The sequence below is a fragment of the Neoarius graeffei genome, chromosome 15 (genome assembly GCF_027579695.1).
Source record: "Neoarius graeffei isolate fNeoGra1 chromosome 15, fNeoGra1.pri, whole genome shotgun sequence".
NCBI lineage: Eukaryota > Metazoa > Chordata > Actinopteri > Siluriformes > Ariidae > Neoarius > Neoarius graeffei.
This window is the reverse complement of record NC_083583.1, coordinates 9,894,949-9,920,086: the sequence shown is the minus strand read 5'-3', so window position 1 is coordinate 9,920,086 and position 25,138 is coordinate 9,894,949. Positions and strand designations below refer to the sequence as shown.

Here is a 25,138-nt window from a genome sequence, read left to right as displayed (position 1 = left end):
TATTAAATGTCATTGAAATAACTTCTTAGTCTGTTGAGACATGGCCCGTTATAAATTTGCTGTTACCAGGCAATGACCAAGAACTGTATTATTAGGGTCGGTGTCTGTGTTGTAGCAGTGTACTAGCAGCTAGCTGTTAGCACTAGCTAATGTCAACAACATCGTAGCTGGTATGTTACTGTAGCAATGTTTACGTTCAGTCATTTGGATGACTGTTAAAACCTTTCAGTCTCAAGTTTTTCCTTTACTGGATTTACTAGTTTACTGAGCTAGCACGCTAGCTCCCAGCTTGCCGGAGCGCGCTAGCTCCCAGCCTGCCCGAACGCGCTAGCTCAGTAAACTAGTAAATCCAGTAAAGGAAAAACTTGAGACTGAAAGGTTTTAACAGTCATCCAAATGACTGAACGTAAACATTGCTACAGTAACATACTAGCTACTATGATGTTGACATTAGCTAGCTTGACCTTCAAAATGGCGGACACTGGGGCGTCACGTGACCCTGTGATGTCAGGTGAAAAACCTCAATTCCTTCGATTGCTTGCGTTCTGATATAAGCGAGCACGGGGGGGGGGGGGGGGGGGGATACGGAAGTGAGCATTAGCTCACGGTTGATCTTGTTTGACCTTGAATTAATCTGAAAATTACAGCGTTCCTTTTCAGCACTTCATGCTTATTACTGTACTCGTATTTTCACCTCATCGAATTTAGAAACAAACAGTATTACTACCTCACAATCTTGTTCTCCTCACCTCCTCCTTTTCTTGCGTGGCTTCTTGTCTCCCTCTTCATCTTCTGCCTCTTGTTCGCTCCCGCTGCGAGGTCCCTTCTTCTTCTTCTTCTTCTTGAGGGGCAGCTCTTCATCGGAGTCGTCGTTGACAAAGTCGTCGTATTCAGCTCCTTTCTTACGCTGATCGATAAGTAAATAGAAGAATTAGTGGTTTGGATACGGACAAATTTTTTTTTTGTTGTTGTTCCACCCTCAGCCGGACCACAACTCCGTAGCTCCGCCCCTTTTCCCTTAAACAGGAGCATACATAGCATTATGTAGTTCAAGAAAGAGGGTGGAGTCAGATCGTAGAAAGTTGTCGGAGTAATTGTTTCTCGTCCGATCTACTTCAACTGCTTATCGCTGATTTTTTTTTTTTACAAGTTACAAAGAATTTGTAAAATTGTTGAGACTGACCCGTCCGCCGCCTCCTGATTTCTTCTTCTCTTTCGCAGATTCCTTCATCTCATCAGTGAAGGTCAGGAGGTTCCTGGTCTTCTCCACATACTGCGCTCGCTGCTCCAGGAGCTTCTTCTGCTCCTCAGCCTCCTTGATCCTTTTCTCCTCCTGTTCGCGGAGCAGCTGCTGCCTCAGCAACTCTCGCTCTTGGTCCTGCTTGGCTCGCAGCTCCTTCTCCTCCTCGTCCTGTTTGCGGGCGCGGGCCACGTGGTACTGCGCCTGACTCAGCAGATCAGAGCACTGCCTACAATGGGGACACGTTCTACGTCAGCTTTACCTGGTCTGGATCACAGAGCTCCTAACGAACGCTGATGAATCATCACACAGCCACGGAGAACCGTATGAACCCACCTTGCTTCGCTGGCGGCCAGTGCCAAGTCGAATCTCATCTTGTCTCCGGCTTTACTGAGGTAGCTGAAGTACCTGCAGGAGGACAAGGCCGGGCTTAGAATCACGGAGAAATCAAAATGCATATTTATTAAAGGAGCATCTTTAGCGCCCTCTTCTGCTTGTGAGGTGAAATGCAATTACAGTGAAGAAGAAGATACACAAGTCTTTATGGCAACTGACCCCACCCCCATGCCTTATAAGGTCAAGAGGAAGGTCAGGGTACAAGTGCTCTGTTCAGACTGGGGGCGGAGCTAATTTTTAGGTTAGAGAGAGATTTCACTAAAGAATCTTTGCAGCAGTTTTGTTTCTTGGGTTGCGATTAAATATTAGAAACTGCACCTTTAAACACTTGGACGGGTCACGGCTCAGGACTAGTCCGTTACGTATTTGGGCGGAGCGAGAGTACCTGTGAGCGAGCTCCAGCTCCTTCACCGCGCTCAGCACGGCCTTCAGGTTGCTCTTCTCGTCCTTCAGCACCAGAGTGGCGAGTCGCTGCAGCACCAAGGCCACGTTGAACATCAACACCGTGTCGCTGGGAGCCACATGTCGGGCCTGAAGAAAAATATCAACGTGGTCATGAACAACATGTACGGATTTATATTTTCGCCACCATTTGCACTTTACTGAACATTTGTTTTTATACTCTTACAGCCTAGAACCATCATGAATCCTCACAGTACTAAACATTATGACTAATAATAATCTTTAATATTTATGTTGTGATATCTAACAGTTATTCCATGAAATCGAGTCATACACGAGCTGATAGCCGACGAGGCGCGTGGCACTGTTGTCTATAAGCCACGTACGACGACATTCACTACGTTCAGACTGCAACCTGAAACGACCCATATCCGATTTGTTGTGAAATCCGATTTTTTTGTTAGACCGTTCACATTACCAATTATATGAGACTTGAATGCGATCTCCAATATGAACGGAAAACGACCCAAAAGTGTCCCGCATGCGCAAATTGACACGTAATAAGCACATCTACGTAATACGTAAACAAAAAAAAGCGCACTCTTCAAGTTTGCAAGTAAAGCATGGAGATGAGGCGAGACCTGGCGATGTGGTTTTTGTGCCGGCGGCGGAACTCACACAATAATCTGATTAATGTGGGCAGCAGACTAATAAGACCGAAGGTGTCAAATTACTGGAAATTTCCAGAACAATCTTGTAATACAGGATGATTTAACATCCAGGTCCCTACCAAATCCACCATTAGCTTGATCAATTCTATAAAAGTCTATTTAAATTCTGAAAATGTTGTTGTTTTCCACCAAAGAGGCGGGATTAGCCAACGCAGAATAGTGACGTTTGTCTCTTGTTGATGACGTGTAGGTTGCATGAATGCGACCTGTCCGGTCAGACTGCAGTCGCATGTGAAAATAACGGATATGCATCGGAATTAGGACCACATATCCAAGCGGCCTGGGTCGCATGTGAAAAAAATCGGATCGGTGTCGTTCAGGTTGTCAATAACAAATCGGATACAGGTCGCATATGGGAAAAAAAAATCGGATATGGGTCGTTTCAGGGTGCAGTCTGAACGTAGTCATTGAGTGGAATAACTGATTTATTCGATCCACAGTCACTGGATTTTGAGAAACAGAGCATTTTTATTTTTTAGCAAATTCAATAAATAAAAGCTTTAGACGAAACGTCCGACAGAATCATTTCCGCTTAGAATGTACACAAACCGGCAAAATGACTGGAGCAGTTTGTGAAAAATGCTATAATAATAATAATAATTCTTGAAAAAAAAAAGATATGTTCTTGCCATCAAATATTTCATTCCATATTTTGTTGCTTTTTTGTGTGTGTGTATTTTTTGGGGGCTTCTTTCTTTTTTTTTTGGTGGTTGGAAAACCAACTTAAAGGTGCATTACTGCCACCAACTGGACTGGAGTGTGGAACGGGAGCTATTTGGCGGGGAACAGCACGTTATATTCTTTTAGCTATTTCTGTTTCTTGTAAATACTCGACAACAAGTTTCGGGGTTTTGTTTTCGAGTCGAGTTTTTATTTCGTCCTCGGTTGGCTCAGCAACACGCTCTGCCATTTTGTTTTTCTCTACTCACGGTGTATGAGCTGATAGCCTGGAAGTAGAGTAGCCAATCAGAGCGCGCGATTGCTCATATCCAGTGAATGTGGATAGAATAATCACTATTGTACATTTATGACTTTAAATAACCTCAAACTATAAAACGTTTCAATAATTTCAGCAGACTGGAGAGGGGAAAAAAAAGTCAATTTTAGTAAATTATTTTAAGCAGCAGCAGATCTCAAAAAAAAAAAAAAAAAAAAAAAAGGGGTCATTAAACATAATGGCCAATCAGCTTCCAGGATGCAAACGCAAATAGTAAGATGCAAATATATAAGGAAATACTGTATTATATAATAATAAGAAAGAAAAATTGCTATTAATATTATTAGTCGTACAATTAATGGTTCTTCCACAATGTTTTGCACATGTGAGCTGCGTTTAAACACACAACCACCGTTTCAAAACTGTATCATGTCGTGGCCTAATAGTTAGAGAAGCAGCTTTGGGGCCAAAAGGTTGTCGGTTTCATTCCCTGGACCAGCAGGAATGGCTGAAGTGCTCTTGAGCAAGGCACCCAACCCCTAACTGCTCCCCAGGCTGCTCTGGAAGGAACATTGTATGTTCCTCTGGATAAAAGTGTCTGCTAAATGCTATTAATGTAATGTAATGTAATGTATTATTAGCTGACTGACCCTCAGCAGCATCTGTTTGCACTCCTGCAGCTTTCCGCACTTAAACAGCGCCCGAGCCAGGTACAGCAGCACCTCGGTGTTCTGGTACTTGTAGAATTTCTTCAGGCAGTTTTCATACTACGACACAGAAGAACAAGTGACGACGACAAATCGGAGCGGTTTAATTATCGAATCAATATCGCTCAAGTTGTATCGGCTGTTCCTCCCTCTCTCACCATCTGCACGGCGCTGATGTACTGCTTCTGCTCCACGTAAATGTGCGCCAGGTTCAGCCAGACGTCGCTGATATCCGCCGTAGCCTCCCGGACCTGCGCAAACACGTCACGTGCTTCACGGAAGTAGCCCTTGTGGGCCAAAACAGCGCCTGGGTAAGACAGCAGTGCATCAGGTTTATTAAAAAGAGAGCGAGAGAGAGCAGTGTGGGTGCGTCACATACTTGTCCTTGTTGCTCCTGAAGAAAATCACATTCTTTATAAAAAAAAAAAAAAGTTATAAAAGAACGAAGGACCTTTGGAGAAGATTTTGCCTTGAGATGATCGACACTGCATAAATGCTGAGCTAAATGGTAACTGCCTGTAACACTGACTGACTCTTAAAGTGCATATCACGGGTAAATTCAGGAGCAAGATCAATGTAATTCTCCTATTTTATATTAAAATTTGGTCAAATATCTGTCACATTTAGCATTCTCTGCAATTTTTTTACCTTGCGCAATATCAGAAAAATTCAGTTGAAATCAAGCCATTTGAGGCGAATTGGTCCGCCTCTGAAAAAACTTGGCGTTTGGATTTCCCGGCAAACATTGATTTTCATGACGTCGCGTGCGGGACGCCTCCCTCTGAATCCTACGTCAGCGCTGGTTTGTTTATGAGAAAACGACCTGGTGGTTTTCTGCAAATTTCTTCAATGTTATCACGTAATTATTAAAATGGTTAACAGATGTATCGTCAGAGGGTGTAGCAACACCAATCTTGATGGGATTAGTACTCAGGCTTTCGTCTAAACGGGGGAACAGGGGCGCTGCGCCCTCTTACTCTCGGCGTGCGCCCCCTTACCGACTCCGTGAAAACATCCCAGCAACACTACGTGACAATGTGTCTGATCATCAAATACGTTATAATTGCTCCAAAAATATTCCAATCATAGTAGATACACCGCCAGACGGTGCAAAAACAATCCGAATTGGCGTTTTCCAGACTGAGGCACCGTGTTGTTTGTTTACTTGTCGCGGCTGCTCTCGCGAGATTTGACATGGGTTACATACAAGGTCAGCTGACTTGTAGCGCGAGAGTTCTCGAGACTGAATGAACTTTCACCCACCGGTGCGGGCGCTTTTGACAGAAGTAGTTTGCGAGTTGTTTTTGTTGACACTTGGGCATTTAAAGATGTCGTCCCGCGGCACGAAACGGAAGAAAGCCAAAGACTGTCCGGGGCAGAAGAAGATTAGGCCAAAAAAAAAAAAGTGTTTCCGGTAACCCGACCGATCGAGAATTTCAGTGGCGAAATTGCCGACCGTAAAGTTTTTATTACAAATTTCCCTCGATATTTTAGTGTAAGCGGCGTTAGTTTGTCATAATTTTTTTGTTTCAACGCATTCAAGTTGTGAAAGAAACGATAAAAAAGTAAAATGTTTCGCCACTTCTATCAGCCCTCCTCCATAAACTGAGCCGAGCCGCCATTTTGAATCCTCATTCACGGCTGTAATGCAAATTGCTTCCTTTTCAGTATACAAGTGCACTTCCATGGCAGGGAAAAACACTACATTTTGCCGCCTATGTAGTCCCCTATTTATACAAACAGGAGTCATTCAGGATTCAGCCATGTTTTTGCTCGACCCAAGTTCTACAATAGGCTAGGCTAGGCCGTCTGCTTTTAATGGAAGTAGCCTAGCCTAGGACGCTATTTTCACGTTATTTCTTGATAAGGTGTTTTCACGTTATTACATGAAAATATCATGAAATATCGCTTCCGTAGATCATAACTCGAACTCTCGCGATATTTTTTTATTCGTTTAAAGATTTAAAACACTTATTTTATTATGATGTGTGGTATAAAGGATTCTGTGCCAAAATACTATTTTGTAAGATGTTTACTTGTGTTAATTTTTTCGAACAAAATTAAAAAAAATTAAGAAAAAAAAAACCTTTCCTACCTACCAACCTTATTTTAGTATTTCATGTTACCGGAAACACACTTTTTTTTTTTGGCCTTACTTCTTTCTTTTTCAATGTTGACAGACAATTTGTTACAATTTCCCTCTCAGACAGCCTCAGAATGTCCCATTGGAGCATTTTTCAAAGGCTTTGCACGGCGGGGGGGGGACAACCGGCACCATCTCCCCCCGCTTCGCTCCCTCGCCATGGTGAGCGCCCTCATACTAAATTTTTCTAGAAAAAACCCTGAGTACTCATCGTTTCCAAAAGACCGGACAATGAGAGAGAAATGGGAGTGCTTGGTCTACACAGGCTGTGCACTGAAACCGTGCAAAGCTCGCGCAGCCTGCTGGCGCTTCCGCAGGTGACGTCATGAATCTGGCTCCAGACTCCCTTGGGATTTTTCCAGACGCGTTTTGTGATTTTATTTTTTTCTGCTGTAGACAGACGGCCTTGTGCAAAATTACCCTTCTGGATGAGTGTGTAAAGGGACATTCTTTCATATTAAAAACAAAAAAACAAAATTGGTCCAGAATATGCACTTTAAATGTAGAATCCATAATATACACCCAGCGGCCACTTTATTAGGAACACCAATTGACCTGTACAACTGTTTTATGCAACTCTGTAATCAGCCGATCGCTGGACAGCAGCACGATGCATCAAATCATGCAGATACACAATCAAAAGCTTCAGTTAAATGTTCACACATCAGAACATCACACATCAAAAATTGTGATCTCAAAGTGTGACTTTCACTCAGGGGTGCAGATCTGATGTCAGGATGGGGGGGAACAAAAGTGATTTTTTTTTTTTTTGCCCATATGCAACTCATACCATGCAACCATAAATCACAACTCGTAAAGGCTCGCCACATCATTCAAAAAGTACTGCACAGGGAATCATTTGTCTGAAAATACATTTGTTTGTACAATTTTGAATAATTTAGGGGATTTCTATTGGGGGGGGGGGGGGGGGGGTGTCATTTCCCCCCCGGGATCTGCACCCATGCTTTCACTGTTGGTTTGAGTACCGTATTTTCTGGACTATAAGCCGCTACTTTTTTCCTAGGTTTTGAACCATGCGGCTTATACAAAGGTGCGGCTATTCTGTGGATTTTTCTTCCACCGCTAGGGGCGCTCTAACCGGAAGTAGAATCAAAAATAAGACGAAAAATCAATGCAAAGAAGAATTAGCAGATCTTTAGCAGATAGAACACGCACGACAAATTACTAACTGGTAATTATTTTCAAATCCAGCGAAGATGATTAAAGTGACTTGTGGTTTCAAACACAGGAGAAATGAAGGTAAATAAATACCGGTTATTTTCTCTTGGTTCTGTTCCGTTTTAATCAGCAAAGTTGCTGCCGTGTTAAAAGGCACTGTTCAGAAAGAATCTGTTCAGGTACATACATGTACATTTACAGTACAAAATCGTTCTGTACATGCAGTAAATATCTAATTTTTCAACATAGATATCTGCGGCTTATAGCCCGGTGCGGCTTGTATATCTTTTTTTTATTTTTATTTTTAAAATAGAGCGGATGCGGCTTATATACAGGTGCGCTCTATAGTCCAGAAAATACGGTATTTCAGAAACTGCTGATCTCCTGGGGTTTTCACACACACACACACCAGTCTCTACACGGAATGGCGCGAAAAACAAAAAAACACTGAATGAGCGAGCGATGGTTCTGCAGGTGGAAACAAACGCCTTGCTGATAAGACAGGTCAGAGTTGATAAAATGGCCAGATTGGGTCGAGCTGCCAGGAAGGAACTCATAGAATCACTCTTTACAACCGCGGTGAGCAGAAAAGCACCTCAGCCAAGAACAAGTTCCTATTAAAGTGGCCGGGGAGTGTATATCGGAAATGTATTTTTATTCTTTAATAACAGCAGGTGAATACATACCGATACCATTGGCAGCATACAGGTTCTTCGCATCGTTCCTCAGGACCTGTTTATAAATGGCCAAAGCTCTGTCCTGGTGCCTTTTTTCCTAAAACAATAACCGAGAAAAGATGAGCCGAAGACCGAACGGCCCGCTGTGCGTTCTCGCTGCGCTAAACCATAAACCACGTCTCTCACCTTTTCTCGATCCCTCGTAGGCTGGTGTAGTGTCTGCAGCCATACGTTCCCCAGCGCCAGCATGGAGTACGTGTCGTTCTGAGTAGACGGCTGCTTCAGGATACGCTCAAACTTCTTCTGACCAGGACCCCACTCCTGTTTGGCCAAGTGCAGATTTCCGATCAGGGACCAAGCGTCTGGGTGATCCTGCAAAGACGTACAGACATGTTATTAACCCGGTGCTGACGACAGACTGCGGGCTGAACCCGAATGAGATCATTTGACTGACACGTCAGACAACCAACCAGAGACAAGCTGACAATCTCAGATTAATTTATCATTTTTTTCTTAACAAATGATGTTGACAAAGCCTAATTGAAATAATTATAAACATCCCGTATCTGATATATTCGATACATAGTATCAGTGAATTACTGAAATAAACATCAATCAGGACGACCTGGTTGATCTGAAGAGCTTCTTTAAACCAGTCTGAGGCTTCGTAGAAGTTGCCTTTGTCACGGGCCATTGCTCCGAGACGCAAGTAACCTGTTAAAGATCAGAAATTATAAATTACAACAATTATTTTGAGCTTATTACTAAAAGATGATTCCGATTCCTTACAGTCGACATAGTTTGGATGTTCTCTCAGGATGTTCTTGTAGAGCTTCTCAGCCTCGTGGAACTCGCACATGGCCTCATAGAGCCGTGCCAGGTTGTAGGAGGTGGTAACGGAGATGGCGTTGTAGTAATGCTCATCGTGCTCACCCTCTGCTTTGGCTCTCTCCAGAGAGGCCAGGAAGTATTTCTTTTATTTCATAAAAGAACCACACAGAGGGGTTATGGGTAAAATACATCTCTCTGATGTGACAAAACATCCAGTCACTGGATAAATTTATACGCAAAGAGCTTAATCATAATTCATTTATTGTGTTTACATGTTCCCTTAACCTTTTAAAATGTACATGACAAAATCAAAACAACGCTGTTGTTCAATCCAATCAAAAACAATCCAATTCCAGAACCTCCAATCGAAAACAATCAAATCTTATCCAGTCCTGCGGAATCCAATTCTTTGGAATTCTGCCCAATCCAATCCCATTCCAATCCATTTTGCTGTAATCTATTCCTATCCGATCTAATCCCATTCAATCCCAATCACCATCCCATCCAATCCCTATATCATCCTATCTAATCCTAACCAATCCCAATTACCATCCCATCCAAATCTTATCCAATCTTGCAAAATCTAATCCTATTCAATCCCAATCACCATCCCATCCAATCTCGCCCAAAGCAATCCCATCCAATCCCTATACCATCCTATCTAATCCTAACCAATCCCAATTACCATCCCATCCAAATCTTATCCATTCTTGCCCAATGCAAGCTTATCCAATCTTGCCCAATCTAATCTCATCCAATCCTGCCCAATGAAATCCTATCCAATCCTAATTACCATCCCATCCTGCCCAACACAATCTTATCCAGTCTTGCCCAATGCAAGCTTATCCAGTCTTGCACAATCTAATCCCATCCAATCCTGCTCAATGCAATCCTAATTGCCATCCCATCCAATCCTGCCCAATGAAATCCTATCCAATCCTAATTACTGTCCCATCCCATTCAATCCTGCCCAATGCAATCTTATCTCATCTTGCTCAACGCAATCTTATCCAATCTTGCCCAATCTAATCCCATCCAATCCTACTCAATGACATCCTATCCAATCCTAATTACCATCCCATCCAATCCTGCCCAATGCAAGCTTATCCAATCCTGCCCAATGAAATCCTTTCCAATCCTGCCCAACACAATCTTATCCAATCTTGCCCAATGCAAGTTTATCCAATCTTGCCCAATCTAATCCCATCCAATCCTGCCCAATGCAATCCTAATTGCCATCCCATCCATTCCTGCCCAATGAAATCCTATCCAATCCTAATTACTGTCCCATCCCATCCTGCCCAACGCAATCTTATCCCATCCTGCCCAACGCAATCTTATCCAATCTTGCCCAATCTAATCCCATCCAATCCTACTCAATGACATCCTATCCAATCCTAATTATCATCCCATCCAATCTTGCCCAATCTAATCCCATCCAATCCTAATTACTGTCCCATCCCATCCTGCCCAACACAATCTTATCCAATCTTGCCCAATCTAATCCCATCCAATCCTACTCAATGACATCCTATGCAATCCTAATTACCATCCCATCCAGTCCTGCCCAATGCAATCCTAATTACCATCCCATCCAGTCCTGCCCAATGCAATCCTAATTACCATCCCATCCAGTCCTGCCCAATGCAATCCTAATTACCATCCCATCCAGTCCTGTCCAATGCAATCCTAATTACCATCCCATCCAGTCCTGCCCAATGCAATCCTAATTACCATCCCATCCAGTCCTCCCCAATGCAATCCTAATTACCATCCCATCCTATCCAATTACCATCCCATCCAATCCTGCCCAACGTAATCTTATCCCATCTTGCTCAATCCAATCCCATCCAGTCCTACCCAACAAAATCCTATCCAATCCCAATACCATCCCATCCTGCCCAATACAATCTTATCCACTCTTGTCCAATCCAATCCTGCCCAATGCAACCCTATCTGATCCTGACACATCATCAAATACATTCCATCCTATCCCATCTAAATCCCACGCAGTGCCATCACTCCATCCCATCTCTCCATCTTCAGTAAGCACATTATCTTGGTCAGCATCTCAGTGGATCCTGAGCCTATTCCAGGAACCGTGAGTGCAGAAATACACCCAGGACAGGAAGCCAGTCCATCGCAGTGCGCATTCACACCTAGGGGCAATTTTGAGTCCTCATTTCCCCTAACTAGTATGTTTTTAGGCAGTGTGAGGAAATCGGAGAACCCAGAGGTAACACACAGGAAGAACATCTGAAACTGCAGAATGTCAGCAAAAAGTATATTCTGGGAAACTCCCACAGCAATTATTCGTCTATATAACAAATTTGATCAGAAGGAATTTCCGTTCAGTTTACACTACTCTAATTTGAGATGAGGAAAAAAAAGCCATTATTCTACACTCAACCTATCAGCCATTTCTACCTTTGCTTCTCCAAGGTTCCCCAGTCTGAAGTGCAGGGCTCCCAGATTGTTCAGGATCTCAGGAGGCACGTCAGCTTGTACCTTCTCCTGGAGAATGCGTGTAGCTGTGCCGTATGCAGACAGAGCACCCTGTGGAAGGAGAAAGTGGTTAAAGCTGTTTTTTTTTTTTTTTTTTTAAGTCAGTCAGTCCTTGGACAGCCCTACAGAAACATCTCCATCATACCTGAATGTCTGTCTGCTCCAGAATCTGAGCAAGTTCAATCCAAGCTTCTACATCATCAGGATACTGCTCAGTAACTTTCTTTAGATGGCCCTAAACCACCAAGACACAAAAGATCAACATCTAATTGCATGTTTACTGCAACATAACTTACAATCACTTCTAGAAACCGAGGATTACTTTAGCGATGTCCCTTTTTTCCTGGTCGTCTGACGTTGCGTAAAGCGAACCGAGAATTTTCATGGTTTCGTAGTTGTTCGGGTACGCCTTCAAGACCTTCTCGAAGCACTGTGCCGCGTTTTCTTTGTCTCGCCGATACACATACATCTGTCCCAGGCCGAAGAACGGCAACACGAAGGTGGACGAGGCGAACTGAGTAGCTTGGTAGTAATACTGAAAAGCCTGGTCGTAATCCTCCTACACGAAAAATAAAGATTTTTAATACTTCAACACATTTAACCCACATCTCACAGGCTTCACAGATCAAGAGCCCGGTTCTAACCTGAACGTGGAAGGAACGAGCCAGCTGATAGCAGCTCTCAGCCTGCATGGCCTCGACCTCGGTGTTGTGGAATGCATGAAGGGCCAAATGCTGGACTTTACTGTAATCCTAGTTTAAAAAAAAAAAAAGAAATCTGAAATGCACATGCTCTGAAACAAAAACGTTCCTCATGCAGTATTCTCTCCCTACTCTTACCTTTTTGAAAAAGAAGTGGTTGGCCAGGTGGTTGAGCACCATGGGGTTGCTCGGGTCAATGGTGTAAGCTCTGGAGAGCAGCTGCACGCCGTTCTTGATGGAGTCAGCCTCTTTGTTGTTGAGTTCAAGGACGGCGAGTCCAACCAGGGCTCCCACGCACTTCGGGTTGAGCTCGAGGGCGCGGCTGAAGGCTAGACGAGCTTTCTCCAGCTTGTTCAGCTTCACAAAGCAGTGACCCATCCCAAGCCTCACTTCAGCTAAAAAAAAAGACGACTTCAAGACATCAGCAGCAAGCATCGATGATCAATTCTACAATACAGGAAGCTGATATTCGCAAACAGTGTCTAAATAAGAATTTAGAGCGACAGCATCTGCCACGCAAGTCCCTGTGAATGAGCTTTTAAATCTATTTAATCCTAAAACACGTGTACAGGTTTGGAGTAGAACAAAATTCTCACCTGGACACCCGGGGTTTGTGCGCAGAGCTTTTTTGTAGTAAGCCAAAGCTCCTCTGTAGTCCTTTTTGTTGAAAGAAATACAAGCCTTGCCTATGAAGGTAACCAGATAATAGTTACAAATGGAAAAAAAAATAATCACCACTACTTATTACTGTATGAATTTTTGAACCTTGGTTTTCAAAGTGAGGTCTATAAAGCCAGCCAGGGGCCCATGAAATTGTTTTTCCACAATTCTCTCAAACGTTGGCCAACCAGGGAGGGTCAATACTAATGCTGCGTTCATGACCTAGCAGGAACTTTCGACTTCCAAGTAGGAAAGACCCATTTCAACGTCTCTTTTAGTTGTAATTCCAACTCGGAGAGTCAAGAAACCTAAATGAGTCCGAACTAGAGGCGATTAAAATAGTGGTGCTTATCATGAAAAGTAAAAAGAAATAACAACATGACTTAACAAGAGCGCTCCGAGAGTACAATATCCCCCGTTGGCAACTACGCCATAACTCTTCAATGTGACTGAATTGAACGAAATTGCAATATGCGTATTACCGACATATAATAAAGAGTCCTGCCAAGTTTTGTGAAATTCCTCCAAAAATTGTGAGAGAGGAGTTGATTTCAGAAGGTGAGTACCCTTCCCAGGATGGACAGACAGACGGACATCGCCACGACATAATCCCCCTTCGGGCCTTTCGGCCAGTGGGGGATAAAAATTGTGAAGGAAGTTGATCTCAGAAAGCAAGCACACCTTGATGAAATTACCAAAAGTACAAGTTTGTTAATAATCAAGGGCATAACTCTGGGAAAATTTGCCCAAATTAAATGAAATTTCAATACACGTATAACTGTCATATAACAAAGCCTTTTGCCAAGTTTGGTGAAATTCCTCCACAAATTGTAAGAGGAGTTGATTTCAGAAGAACGTACACCCTCATGAAACTGTCAAAGTACAAGTTATTTAATCAAGGGTCAAAACTGTGAAAATTTTCACAAACGAAATTAAATCGCAATATGCGTATTACCGTCATATAACAAGGCCTTTTGCCAAGCTTCGAGAAATTCGTCCAAAAATTGTGTGAGGAGTTGATGTCAGAAGGCGAGCACACCTTCATGAAATTGTGAAAGTACAAGGTTGTTAATCAAGGGCTGGAACTCTGGGAAAATACGACTGATTTTAATGAAATTGCAATATGCATACTACCTTTGTACTATAACAAAGAATCCTGTTAAATTTCTTGAAACTCGTCAAAAAATTGCGAGAGGAGTTGATTTCAGATGAGCAGCACCCTTCCCGGGACAGAGGGATGAATGGACGGACATCGCCACGACATAATGCCCCTTCGGGCCTTTCGGCCAACGGGGGATAAAAAGTATTAAGCAGTCTTTTGAGTTTCACTAATTATCACATCCACTTTAAAAATAGATTAAACACCAACCAAACAACTATTTCGTTCCATGTTTTCGTAATCAGCAACAAAAGACTGTTTCTGAGAATTCATATTGGGTATCATATGGGAAGTCGGAGGTTCCGAGTCGGAAAATTCCCAGTTGACATGAATGCAGCTTAACATCATGTAAAGCCAGCCAACTGCATCTCATAGTGTGTAACACACTCGGAGGAAACCGCTAACCGCCCTCTTCTACATACATGAGCTCACAGACTCATTTGATTGGTTAGTGTCACTGGTGTGAGAGACAGAGAGCGAGCACACCATTCCTCTCACTCAGACTGCACAAATAATTTCGCTCTCTAGACTGGCGATGGATGGCACACAAACATCATACGCAAATAACGAGCCGAATATTTGAATAGGTGGATTTTGTTCAGAGGAGGTGCATGAAGTCTGTTTTTCAATTCAAAAAAAAAAAACCCTAGAAATCTGAAATTGTCACTGACAATTTCGAGTCTTCATCTATTTCAAACGTAAACTGACAACGTTACTGTTAACAGCCTTGCGCCATTTGCCACGGCCAAACACCATTCGCCTCGCAACATTCACCTCGCGCCTAAAGCTGTCTAAGTATTTGAATCGCCTCGTGCCAAGCGACATTCCCTTCGTGAATCACTCCACAGACGGTTACTCCTACACACACAGTTCTGTAACGTTACTATTCTTACAATACATTTACACTACATCCAATCTACACTTTCACCGCACTATTTACCAGTTATGTTTTTTAAAAGCTTGACAACTTCTCTTCAACAACTAAACCTGATACACTTCTCTTTTTAAAGAGAACTTCTTCTTATGTATGAGTTTATAGAAACTCCTAGCCTGGGCCCGCCCATCCTAAGCGTGACGCCTGTTGCGAGCTTAGTCTGGCCAGGCAAGCTATCTACAGCTCTTCCAAGCTCCCGAAAAATCAGGAGCCAATCAACTTTGAGCATCTCCAACAGCCCTGGGTAGAGGCGTGTTCAAGGCAGTGATGTAGTAGAACTGCGACCGGAAGCCATAGATTGTTTACAGAATCTATGCCGGAAGCGCTTCATTCACTAGAAACATTACGAACATGGAGCAGCGGCAAGCCTTTGACACAGCGGTAGATGCTGTATTGAAAGCATTCAACGGGAAGTTCTCATTGAAAATGGAGCAAAGAGCAGCCCTGGAGGTATTTATGTTCTTCCTGTTACTCAAGCAGTTTCCGTCGCGTCACATACGTCAGAGGAAAGAGTGATGTGATTGGTTTAAGTTTCGTCACAGCCTTTTCTGGCTTCGACCAGTAGCAAACTGAGGCATTTCAGGGAGGTGGGTCAACCACGCCTTTGAGAAACGGTTGGGCTTAAAGGAACAGTCCACCGTACTTCCATAATGAAATATGCTCTTATCTGAATTGAGACGAGCTGCTCCGTACCTCTCCGAGCTTTGCGCGACCTCCCAGTCAGTCAGATGTGCTGTCACTCCTGTTAGCAATGTAGCTAGGCTCAGTATGGCCAATGGTATTTTTTGGGGCTGTAGTTAGATGCGACCAAACTCTTCCGCGTTTTTCCTGTTTACATAGGTTTATATGACCAGTGATATGAAACAAGTTCAGTTAAAAAAATTGAAACGTGGCAATTTTCTATGCTATGGAAAGTCCGCACTATAATGACAGGCGTACTAACACCTTCTGCGCGCTTCGGCAGCGCATTGATACGGAGCTCAGATATCAATGCGCTGCCGAAGCGCGCAGAAGGTGTTAGTACGCCTGTCATTATAGTGTGGACTTTCCATAGCATAGAAAATTGCTACGTTTCAATTTGTGTAACTGAACTTGTTTCATATCACTGGTCATATAAACCTATGTAAACAGGAAAAACGCGGAAGAGTTTGGTCGCATCTAACTACAGCCCCAAAAAATACCATTGGCCATACTGAGCCTAGCTACATTGCTAACAGGAGTGACAGCGCGTCTGACTGCGTCTGACTGACTGGGAGGTCGCGCAAAGCTCGGAGAGGTACGGAGCAGCTCGTCTCAATTCAGATAAGAGCATATTTCATTATGGAAGTACGGTGGACTGTTCCTTTAATATCTTTGCCAGACCAAATGCTCGCAGAGCTTTGAAGTCGCGTTAGCCAGACTAAGAAACTCCTTCTGTTTGCCGTTTATTTCTATTACAATACGCACTGAAGACTGTGTTTACTCCCTGAAATATCTGTACATCGAAACAGCTGAAAATGACTGAATATGACCTACCGGACCTCGGAAAGTGGGGGTCAAAGGTCAAATTTGACGTTCAATTCAGGTAGAATGGGTGCATGTTTGGGGTAGTTTACCATCTATAACATGTTATCAGCCAAAATCAATATCTCATGGTGAAATGGCTATACCGACCATTTTTGCGAACATGCAAAATACATTAAATTCAATTTTTCGAAAACTGCTAAAGACTTCTTTACCAAAGAAGAACCTGCACTGGTCCAGAGCAAATGACAACTTTTGGCACCATTGGTGTTCTTGAACACATTGTGGTTTTGGCTACTGAGAAACCAAACTGTTTTCGACTGCGGTCCAGAACGCGTCACTTTCCACTTGACTGGCATCGAAGCTTTTTGCGTAGGAAATGAGCACATCATTTGTTTTTTGTTAAATAAAATCTAGACGGAAATCCTGATATCTTTAGTAGATACTGTAATAAATGAAATGACATTTTCAACAAAAATCACATAAAATATGCTCTGTGACCTTGAAAAACAGGTCAAGGTCACTCATCTTGGGTCAGTGAGCTTCCGGTGTCCGTGGCTGCCCTGGTGAAAAACCTCACAGGATCTTTAAGGATCCATGATGACTGTCAAAGACCTGCCAAAGATCCTTAACGATAAGACTCTTCAGAGGATCTTAGAAAGACCTTCAAAGATTTGCATTTGCAAAATCATTTGTAAAGATCCTCAAGGATTTGACAAAGATCTTTTAAGGATCCTACAAAGATCCTCACAATGATCCCTGCAAAGATCCTTTAAGAGCCTCAAGGATTCAACAAGGACCTTTCAAAGATCTTAGAAAGATCCTTCTAAGGCTTGAGGATTTGATCAGGATCTTTGTCAAGATCTTTGAGGAGTCTGCAGGATCCTTGCAAAGATTTAACAAGGATCCTTCAAAGATCTTAAAAGGATCCTTTTCAGGATCATATAAAGCTCTTAACTGGAATCCTCAAGGATTTAATCAGGATCTTGTAAGGATCCTTGTCAAGGTCTTTACGAGATCCTTGTGAGGATCCTTTAAGATCCTCAAAGATCTAATGAGGATCTTTCAATTTTTTTCAATGATCCTAATTCAATGGAATTGGCAAGGATGGAAATAGATTGAAACTTACACAATTATGATTCATAAGAATTGGATAAGGATACCATTGAATCCTGAATAGCCAACGTCTTAAAAGGATCTTTCATGATTTTCAAGGTTTCAAAGATCTTGAAAGGATCTCTTGGTCAATCAATTGACGACTTCTACTGGAAATGTCAGTGTATATGTTATGATAGCATCAATAAAGGATTGTTTTGTTTGGAATTGAATGTGGCTTTTGTTTTTTAAGACTCTTGTAAATCTTGTCAGGAATTTCAAAGATCCTTGAAGATCCTGATAAGAATTCTAAAGATCCTTGAAGATCTTGAAAAAACTTTGAAGATACTTGGAGATCATTGAAGATCTTGGGGGAAAAAAAACCCTTTGAAGATCATTGAAGATCTTGGCAAGAAAACTGTAGATCCTTGAAGATCTTGGCAATAAGTTAAAATATCTTTGTAGATCCTTGAAGATCTTGACAAGAATTCTAAAGATCCTTGAAGATCTTGGCAAGAGGTTAAAAGATCTTTGTAGATCCTTGAAGATCTTGAAAAAAACTTTGAAGATCCTTGTAGATCATTGAAGATCATGGCAAGAAGTTAAAAGATCTTTGTAGATCCCTGAAGATCTTGCCACAAATTTCAAAGATCCTTGAAGATCTTGAAAAGAACTTTGAACAGCTTGCCAAGAATTCTAAAGATCCTTGAAGATCTTGGCAAGAAGTTAAGATTTTTGTAGATCCTTGAAGAACTTGCCAAGAATTCTAAAGATCTTTGAAGAGCTTGAAAAAAAAAATGACAATCCTTGTAGATCCTTGAACATCTTGAAAAGAACTTTGAAGATCCTTCAAGGTCTTAAAGATACTTGTAGACCCTTGAAGATCTTGAAAAAACTTTGAAGATCCTTGAAGATCTTGGCAAAAAGTTAAAAGATCTTTGTAGATCCTTGAAGATCTTGAAAAAAACTTTGAAGATCCTTGTAGATCATTGAAGATCTTGGCAAGAAGTTAAAAGATCTTTGTAGATCCTTGAAGATCTTGCCAAGAATTTTAAAGATCCTTGAAGATCTTTTGATGATCTTTGTTGAGATCCTCAAAGACCCTCATAAAGAACTTCATGGATCCTTGAAGGTCCTTGAAAGTTTTTCACCAGGGTACCAGCGGTTAAAATTTCCTCTGAAACTGAACAACTTTTGGAAGAAAAATAAATAAATAAAAATCACCAAAAACAATAGTCTTCATCGATGAAATATGAAACAGATGAAGACTAATAATAGAGAACCCCTGGTCTAGAACATGTGAGTGATGTCCAGCAGGAGTGACCCACCCAGCAGCGCAGGGATGTTATTAGTGGACTGGTTCAGGACGAAGTGAAACTGGGCGTCTGCCTGATCCATCTTGTCCCCTTCCAGCAGGCAAAAGCAGGCACGTCCCAACAAGTGGTTCTGTTACATAAAAACAAAAACAAACCTGTCTGTATCCTCTGCATGACAAACAACCGTCCATATCTCATTCCGCGTTCTCTTCGCTCTCACCTGATCGTACATGATGATCTTATCCGCCATCGTGTACAGGAGCGTTGACTGATTAATAAGGTCCTTTTTGGCATCCTTGTTCTTCTCTTTGCGAGCCTGCTGGACGTAATAAGCAGCGAGTGTGTCCAGACACGTCATCTGGTCCTTCTCGTGGTCTCGGTAGTCCAGGTTTCCGTCGATACGCGCCGCCTCCAGCAGCTTCACAAAGTCCTCCGTCTTCCCCTGTTTGTAGTACTCCAACTAGAGAGAGTTACAAATAAAAACATCTTATTTCCTGAGAAGACTTTATGATTTTTTTTTTAAATATATTCTGAGCTCACTCATTCACACGCAAAAAGAGATAAAATGAAAAACATACAGCAAGTGCGATCCATATGTGCAGCTGTGTGTGCTCCTGCTTCAGGATACTGATCACTTCATCTCCTTCAGGAAGCTGATCAAAGTCCAGCTCAATCACCTAAAGGACAAAAAATAAAAGTTCATGCAAATCGAATGCAGTATTGTTTCATAGGAAAGCACGAAAGATACTAAAGTGGATTTATTTCTATTAATTATCATTAACAATTTTAAGTCTCTTGGATGATAAAGCATCTTGGCTTTCTCTAAGGATGGACAAGGGATCTCTTTATGTGTAAAATAAATTCCAAGAACCGCAAAGATTTATTTTATAATCCTAATCCAACTACTCGAATCTTCGGCTCGTTAATGAAACGTGTATAATAACAGAGATGTTCTGGATATATTTTTTCTCTTTTTATTCCTGAACTTTCCACCAACAAAACATTAAAGGTAGACTGACTTTCAGATTTAGGTGATAAAAAGAATTTTCCCCGACACCCAATTATTTTTGTTTAGTGGACCGAAAGCTACTGAATTCGAATCACAGACTTCCGATTTTATTAGATTTTTTTTTTAAATAGAACAATTAATGAATTTAGAGCCATGTAGTCCTAAATTCTCTGCTATTATTTCTTGCTTTGCCGTGACGCAATCCAAGATACTACATCATGCATCATGTGGTGGGCTTTCCCCGTTCACGCAAGGCATTGTGGGATACAAATTTGAAACAGGAGAGAAAAATGGAGGACGCGAGTGTGCGAATGAAACGTGAAAGACCGACTACAGTCACGGAAAGCGAGAAGAAAAGACATTGTGTTATATACGAAGGAAAGGAAACGCGGGACCAAACTAATAAATATCGGCGCTCAGCGAGCACCTCGGTGTGATCAGCTGTTCGTTTAGCGACGGAATGATGGAACTGTCAGTGCACGCTCAAATGTAAACCTGTAGATGGCAGTAATGCAACACTGTGGATGGAAGCTACCGTAAAACCCAAAAGACGACGACAACAAAAGGTAAACCTGTGCATGCGCACACTGAACTTCCCCATCTGCTTAACTGCACGAAGCGAGCGATTTCATGCATATTATTTGCTTTAATCCCCTCAAATTAAATAACTTCCCAGCCACAGAATAGCCTGTTTTTGGTTTTTTTTAGATATTACAGAAATAAACGTATATCACAATGACCAAATTTCAGAGGGAACTAAATTTCACCAGTTTTAAGAAATCGAAAGGCCATCTCGCTTTAAGTCCAAACTGACACTACTGATGCTATACACTTTCTTTTAAGTTCCTGACATTTGGATTAAAGGAGAACTGAAGGCAAATTTTTTAATCATAAATTCTATTTCTCTCATTTTATTAAACATAGGAATGCATTTTTGATCGCTATTTTGTCACTGCTATAGCAAGTTATGAGTGTTTGAAATATGCTATGTAATATATCAGTCTGTATGTCAAAGCAATGGGCGTAAACAAAATTTGTTGAGATGGAAGTAAAACGTACGGCGGAAATCAAAGTGACCAACATCTGCCGACGCTGTCAAAAGACGCGTGCGCCCTCTTTCGAATGCTGATGTAATCAAGCCAGAAGTTTTGCTTGTTTCAATAGCAATCAGTAAAGTTTGAAAAAAGTAGACAGTAATCGTCATTTAAACTCGTTTTTGTGCAATATTTCGTTTGGAAAACAGGTTTCAAAACGGCAGCACTGACACCTGGCTGACACTTCTTCACATTTCGAAGTCTCGCACAAGTCTCGTGAAGATCGCGCGGATAAGCGACACCTGCCGTGGACCAAACGAACTAAATTCAACACGGCTACAAACCGAACAGGCCGATAAGTCTCATCTCATCTCATTATCTCTAGCCGCTTTATCCTTCTACAGGGTCGCAGGCAAGCTGGAGCCTATCCCAGCTGACTACGGGCGAAAGGCGGGGTACACCCTGGACAAGTCGCCAGGTCATCACAGGGCTGACACATAGGTGGTGTTTACATTAGACCGTATCAGCGGATCATCAGATTAACGTTTTTAAAACGATTCGCGTGCACACAGCAACGCCAATACACGATTCGCGTGCACACAGCAACACCAATACACGGATACGCTCGGCTCCGCAGGCATCCTGCGCTCCAAATCACTCCGCCCTGAACAGCAAGTGCCCTCTGGAGGGTGCGCACTCCGGCCCTGCACAGCTCACAGAGCGTGCGAGTGAAGCGCACGAGCAGTGATTCGGGACAAATAGCAGGAAGTGAAAGTCCGCGCCGTTTTTCAGCAGTCGCGTCACATGACCAACATGGCATGACCAATGCCAGCGAATCAGGAAGGTGGATGTCACAGTGACGTGGTCCAATGACGACGTCAGCTAGAGCTCAGCACAGCGTATCCTCATTCCTCAATGTTTACACAGCACCGGATCAGATACATAATGGATTGAATACGTGGGCCCTGGCGGATTCAAGTTGTTCCGCCTGTGGAGTCGTTTCCCGGCGTTTTAATGTGAACGGACAGTGCATCCGCGACGAAAACGAGACGGATACGGTCTAATGTAAACACCACCATAGACACAGACAACCATTCACACTCACATTCACACCTACGGTCAATTTAGAGTCACCAGTTAACCTAACCTGCATGTCTTTGGACTGTGGGGGAAACCGGAGCACCCGGAGGAAACCCACGCGGACACGGGGAGAACATGCAAACTCCGCACAGAAAGGCCCTCGCCGGCCACGGGGCTCGAACCCGGACCTTCTTGCTGTGAGGCGACAGCGCTAACCACTACACCACCGTGCCGCCCCAGGCCGATAAGTATAATATTTAATTGCAATTAGTTGCCAATATGAGTCACGATATAAGGTTACTAAAACCGAAAACATAATTGAATAACACATTAATTAAGAAATAAAGCAAGTTTAAAAATTACTTCAGTTCTCCTTTAAATCTATTCAACAACACCACAACTGGTGCATCTTAAGATCACTTAATAGTTAATATAACATTAATCTGTAAGCGTTCGATACTCAGGACACTCATAAAAGTGGATCTTAATGTTAATATTACGATACACTTTTATACACAAATTGTTATTCTCGCTCAGGATATTTCTACTTTATTATCATCGTAACGGTTTTCAGGACGCAATTTCTCCCTCAGTTTTAAACCAATCATTACCAAATTTCACATGAAGAACACCTCTGGGCTGAATTACGTTGCTATGACTTTTGGTGCTGATCGGGATCACTGATCCGGAATGATCCGTGAAAAACGGGTTTGTTTGTTTTATCCATCACTTATAACTCTGTCAATTATCACAATTTTTTTTTTTGGTTCAGGGTAGCAGGGCGCAACTTTTTCTCACTAATTGGCATGCTCTATCTCTTACCGTTCCCAGTTTTCTAAGAGCTAGCGCAAATTACACCTCTATCTAATTAAAATTATCACATCAATTCGCTCTTAACAGAAACTGCAGGATAGATTTTTATTTTATTTTGGACAAAAATAATACTTAATTTACTAAAATATCAGGTTTGTTAAACAATTATTATTCATAAACCTTATTACTCGTGAACTATTATTATTATTATTATTATTATTATTATTATTATTATGCAGAACTTTAAACATTGTGTGGAAAATAAAACAGCAGATTTAAGAGTGTCACATTTTTGTCTTTTTTTTATACATTTTATTCAAATTATCCCTCAAAAACAGTCAATATAATATTATTTACAGTTACTTTACACATTAATAAATAAATCACATCCAACACTGGAGTTATTTTAGACCTTTTATATTTAAATGAACACCAAGTCAGGGATTTAACTGAATTTAAACACTAATTAAATAGCCTCTGACATACTGAATACCTTTAAATAATCAAACATTACTTTAAGTTACTATTAAAGTGTAGTAATCTGTCCTATTAAATCAGTTATACCTTAATAATTCTTGTGTTATAATGAAAATCCTGTATAAATATACTAACATGACACTGGACAGGTTTAATGTCTGTTGCTTTGCGCTAACGATAGCCGTTAGCATGGCTAGTCGGCTAATCAAATCAAAGCTACTTTTGCTACAAAATAAAGTTATAAAATTGTCCAATTTAATGTGTATAAAAGTCTTCGAACCTCGTCTGTGTCCCGCAGGGGGATTTCAATAGATCCCCGAGACATGGTGACGGTTTAAATCCTCAATTTTCTGTCAGATTAGCTGTTTGGCTAACTCGCTAATTTTCGCGTCGCTAGCTACTGACTGAAAACGGTGTTCATGTGAACAACAAAGGCTTTTACTTCCGGTGTCATGAGTCACAACTTCCGCGCGCTAAGTACACAGCCAAGTAAAGATCTTGAAAACACCACACACAAATCTCAAATAATCCTTTTCTTCTCTTCATGTAGTGCTCTGAGTATTTAGACCCTTAACTATTTTGTGAGGGTGTAGGATTGTAGATGATTCTAGTTATTGACTGTTTCAAAGAAAGCACAGTCAGATGTTTTCCCCAAGATGTTGCCATGGGTGCGTGTCCATGTCCATGTTGGGTTTCCCAAAAACATATCTATTGAGGTATTTCACCTGACGTCACAGGGTCACGTGACGCCCCGGTGTCCACCATTTTGGACGGCAAGCTAGCTAATGTCAACAACAGTAGCTAGTATGTTACTGTAGCAATATTTACGTTCAGTCATTTGGATGACTGTTAAAACCTTTCAGTCTCAAGTTTTTCCTTTACTGGATTTACTAGTTTACTGAGCGAGCGCGCGATGGCTCCCGGCTCGGCCGGAGAGCGCGCGATGGCTCCCGGCTCGGCCGCCGAGTGCGCGATGGCTCCCGGCTCGGCCGGAGAGCGCGCGATGGCTCCCGGCTCGGCCGGAGAGCGCGCGATGGCTCCCGGCTCGGCCGGAGAGCGCGCGATGGCTCCCGGCTCGGCCGCCGAGCGCGCGATGGCTCCCGGCTCGGCCGCCGAGCTCACGATGGCTCCCGGCTCGGCCGAGCGCGTTAGCTCAGTAAACTAGTAAATCCAGTAAAGGAAAAACTTGAGACTGAAAGGTTTTAACAGTCATCCAAATGACTGAACGTAAATATTGCTACAGTAACATACTAGCTACGATGTTGTTGACATTAGCTAGTGCTAACAGCTAGTTGCTAATACACTGCTACAACTACACCGACCCTAATAATACAGTTCTTAGTCATTGCCTGGTAACAGCAAATTTATAACGGGCCATGTCTCAACAGACTAAGAAGTTATTTCAATGACATTTAATAACATTTTGTTTATCCTGAGGACCGAAAGTAAATGAAAATGTGAACAAACCTTAGCTGTAATCAGATGGCGACCACCGGCTCCAGGGACGACCCGCTGATGTAGGCATGTTACCCAGCCCGACACAAAATATTTGTAGGCATCCAAACTCGTATACGCTTTCAGATCAATACCTGTGTATGGCGATGGGTTT

At 42.2% G+C, this 25,138-nt stretch overlaps 1 protein-coding gene across 1 annotated transcript in view; it reads right to left on the bottom strand.

The window, feature by feature from the left end:
• ctr9 (CTR9 homolog, Paf1/RNA polymerase II complex component) overlaps positions 1-23,974 on the bottom strand; it is a 29,750-nt gene extending 5,776 nt beyond the window's left edge. The window contains exons 1-20 of the mRNA XM_060940840.1: positions 23,810-23,974; positions 19,695-19,793; positions 19,337-19,576; positions 19,129-19,246; positions 13,046-13,135; positions 12,588-12,844; positions 12,393-12,500; positions 12,071-12,307; positions 11,894-11,983; positions 11,671-11,799; positions 9,202-9,385; positions 9,038-9,126; positions 8,599-8,784; positions 8,422-8,509; positions 4,572-4,720; positions 4,357-4,473; positions 2,022-2,167; positions 1,577-1,648; positions 1,184-1,469; positions 750-907 (exon numbers count right to left, since the gene is read on the bottom strand). Of these exons, the coding sequence (XP_060796823.1) occupies positions 750-907; positions 1,184-1,469; positions 1,577-1,648; positions 2,022-2,167; positions 4,357-4,473; positions 4,572-4,720; positions 8,422-8,509; positions 8,599-8,784; positions 9,038-9,126; positions 9,202-9,385; positions 11,671-11,799; positions 11,894-11,983; positions 12,071-12,307; positions 12,393-12,500; positions 12,588-12,844; positions 13,046-13,135; positions 19,129-19,246; positions 19,337-19,576; positions 19,695-19,793; positions 23,810-23,854 (2,888 nt within the window). The 5' untranslated portion in view covers positions 23,855-23,974. The remainder of the gene's footprint in view (positions 1-749; positions 908-1,183; positions 1,470-1,576; positions 1,649-2,021; positions 2,168-4,356; positions 4,474-4,571; positions 4,721-8,421; positions 8,510-8,598; positions 8,785-9,037; positions 9,127-9,201; positions 9,386-11,670; positions 11,800-11,893; positions 11,984-12,070; positions 12,308-12,392; positions 12,501-12,587; positions 12,845-13,045; positions 13,136-19,128; positions 19,247-19,336; positions 19,577-19,694; positions 19,794-23,809) is intronic.
• Between the last annotated feature and the right edge of the window lie 1,164 nt (positions 23,975-25,138).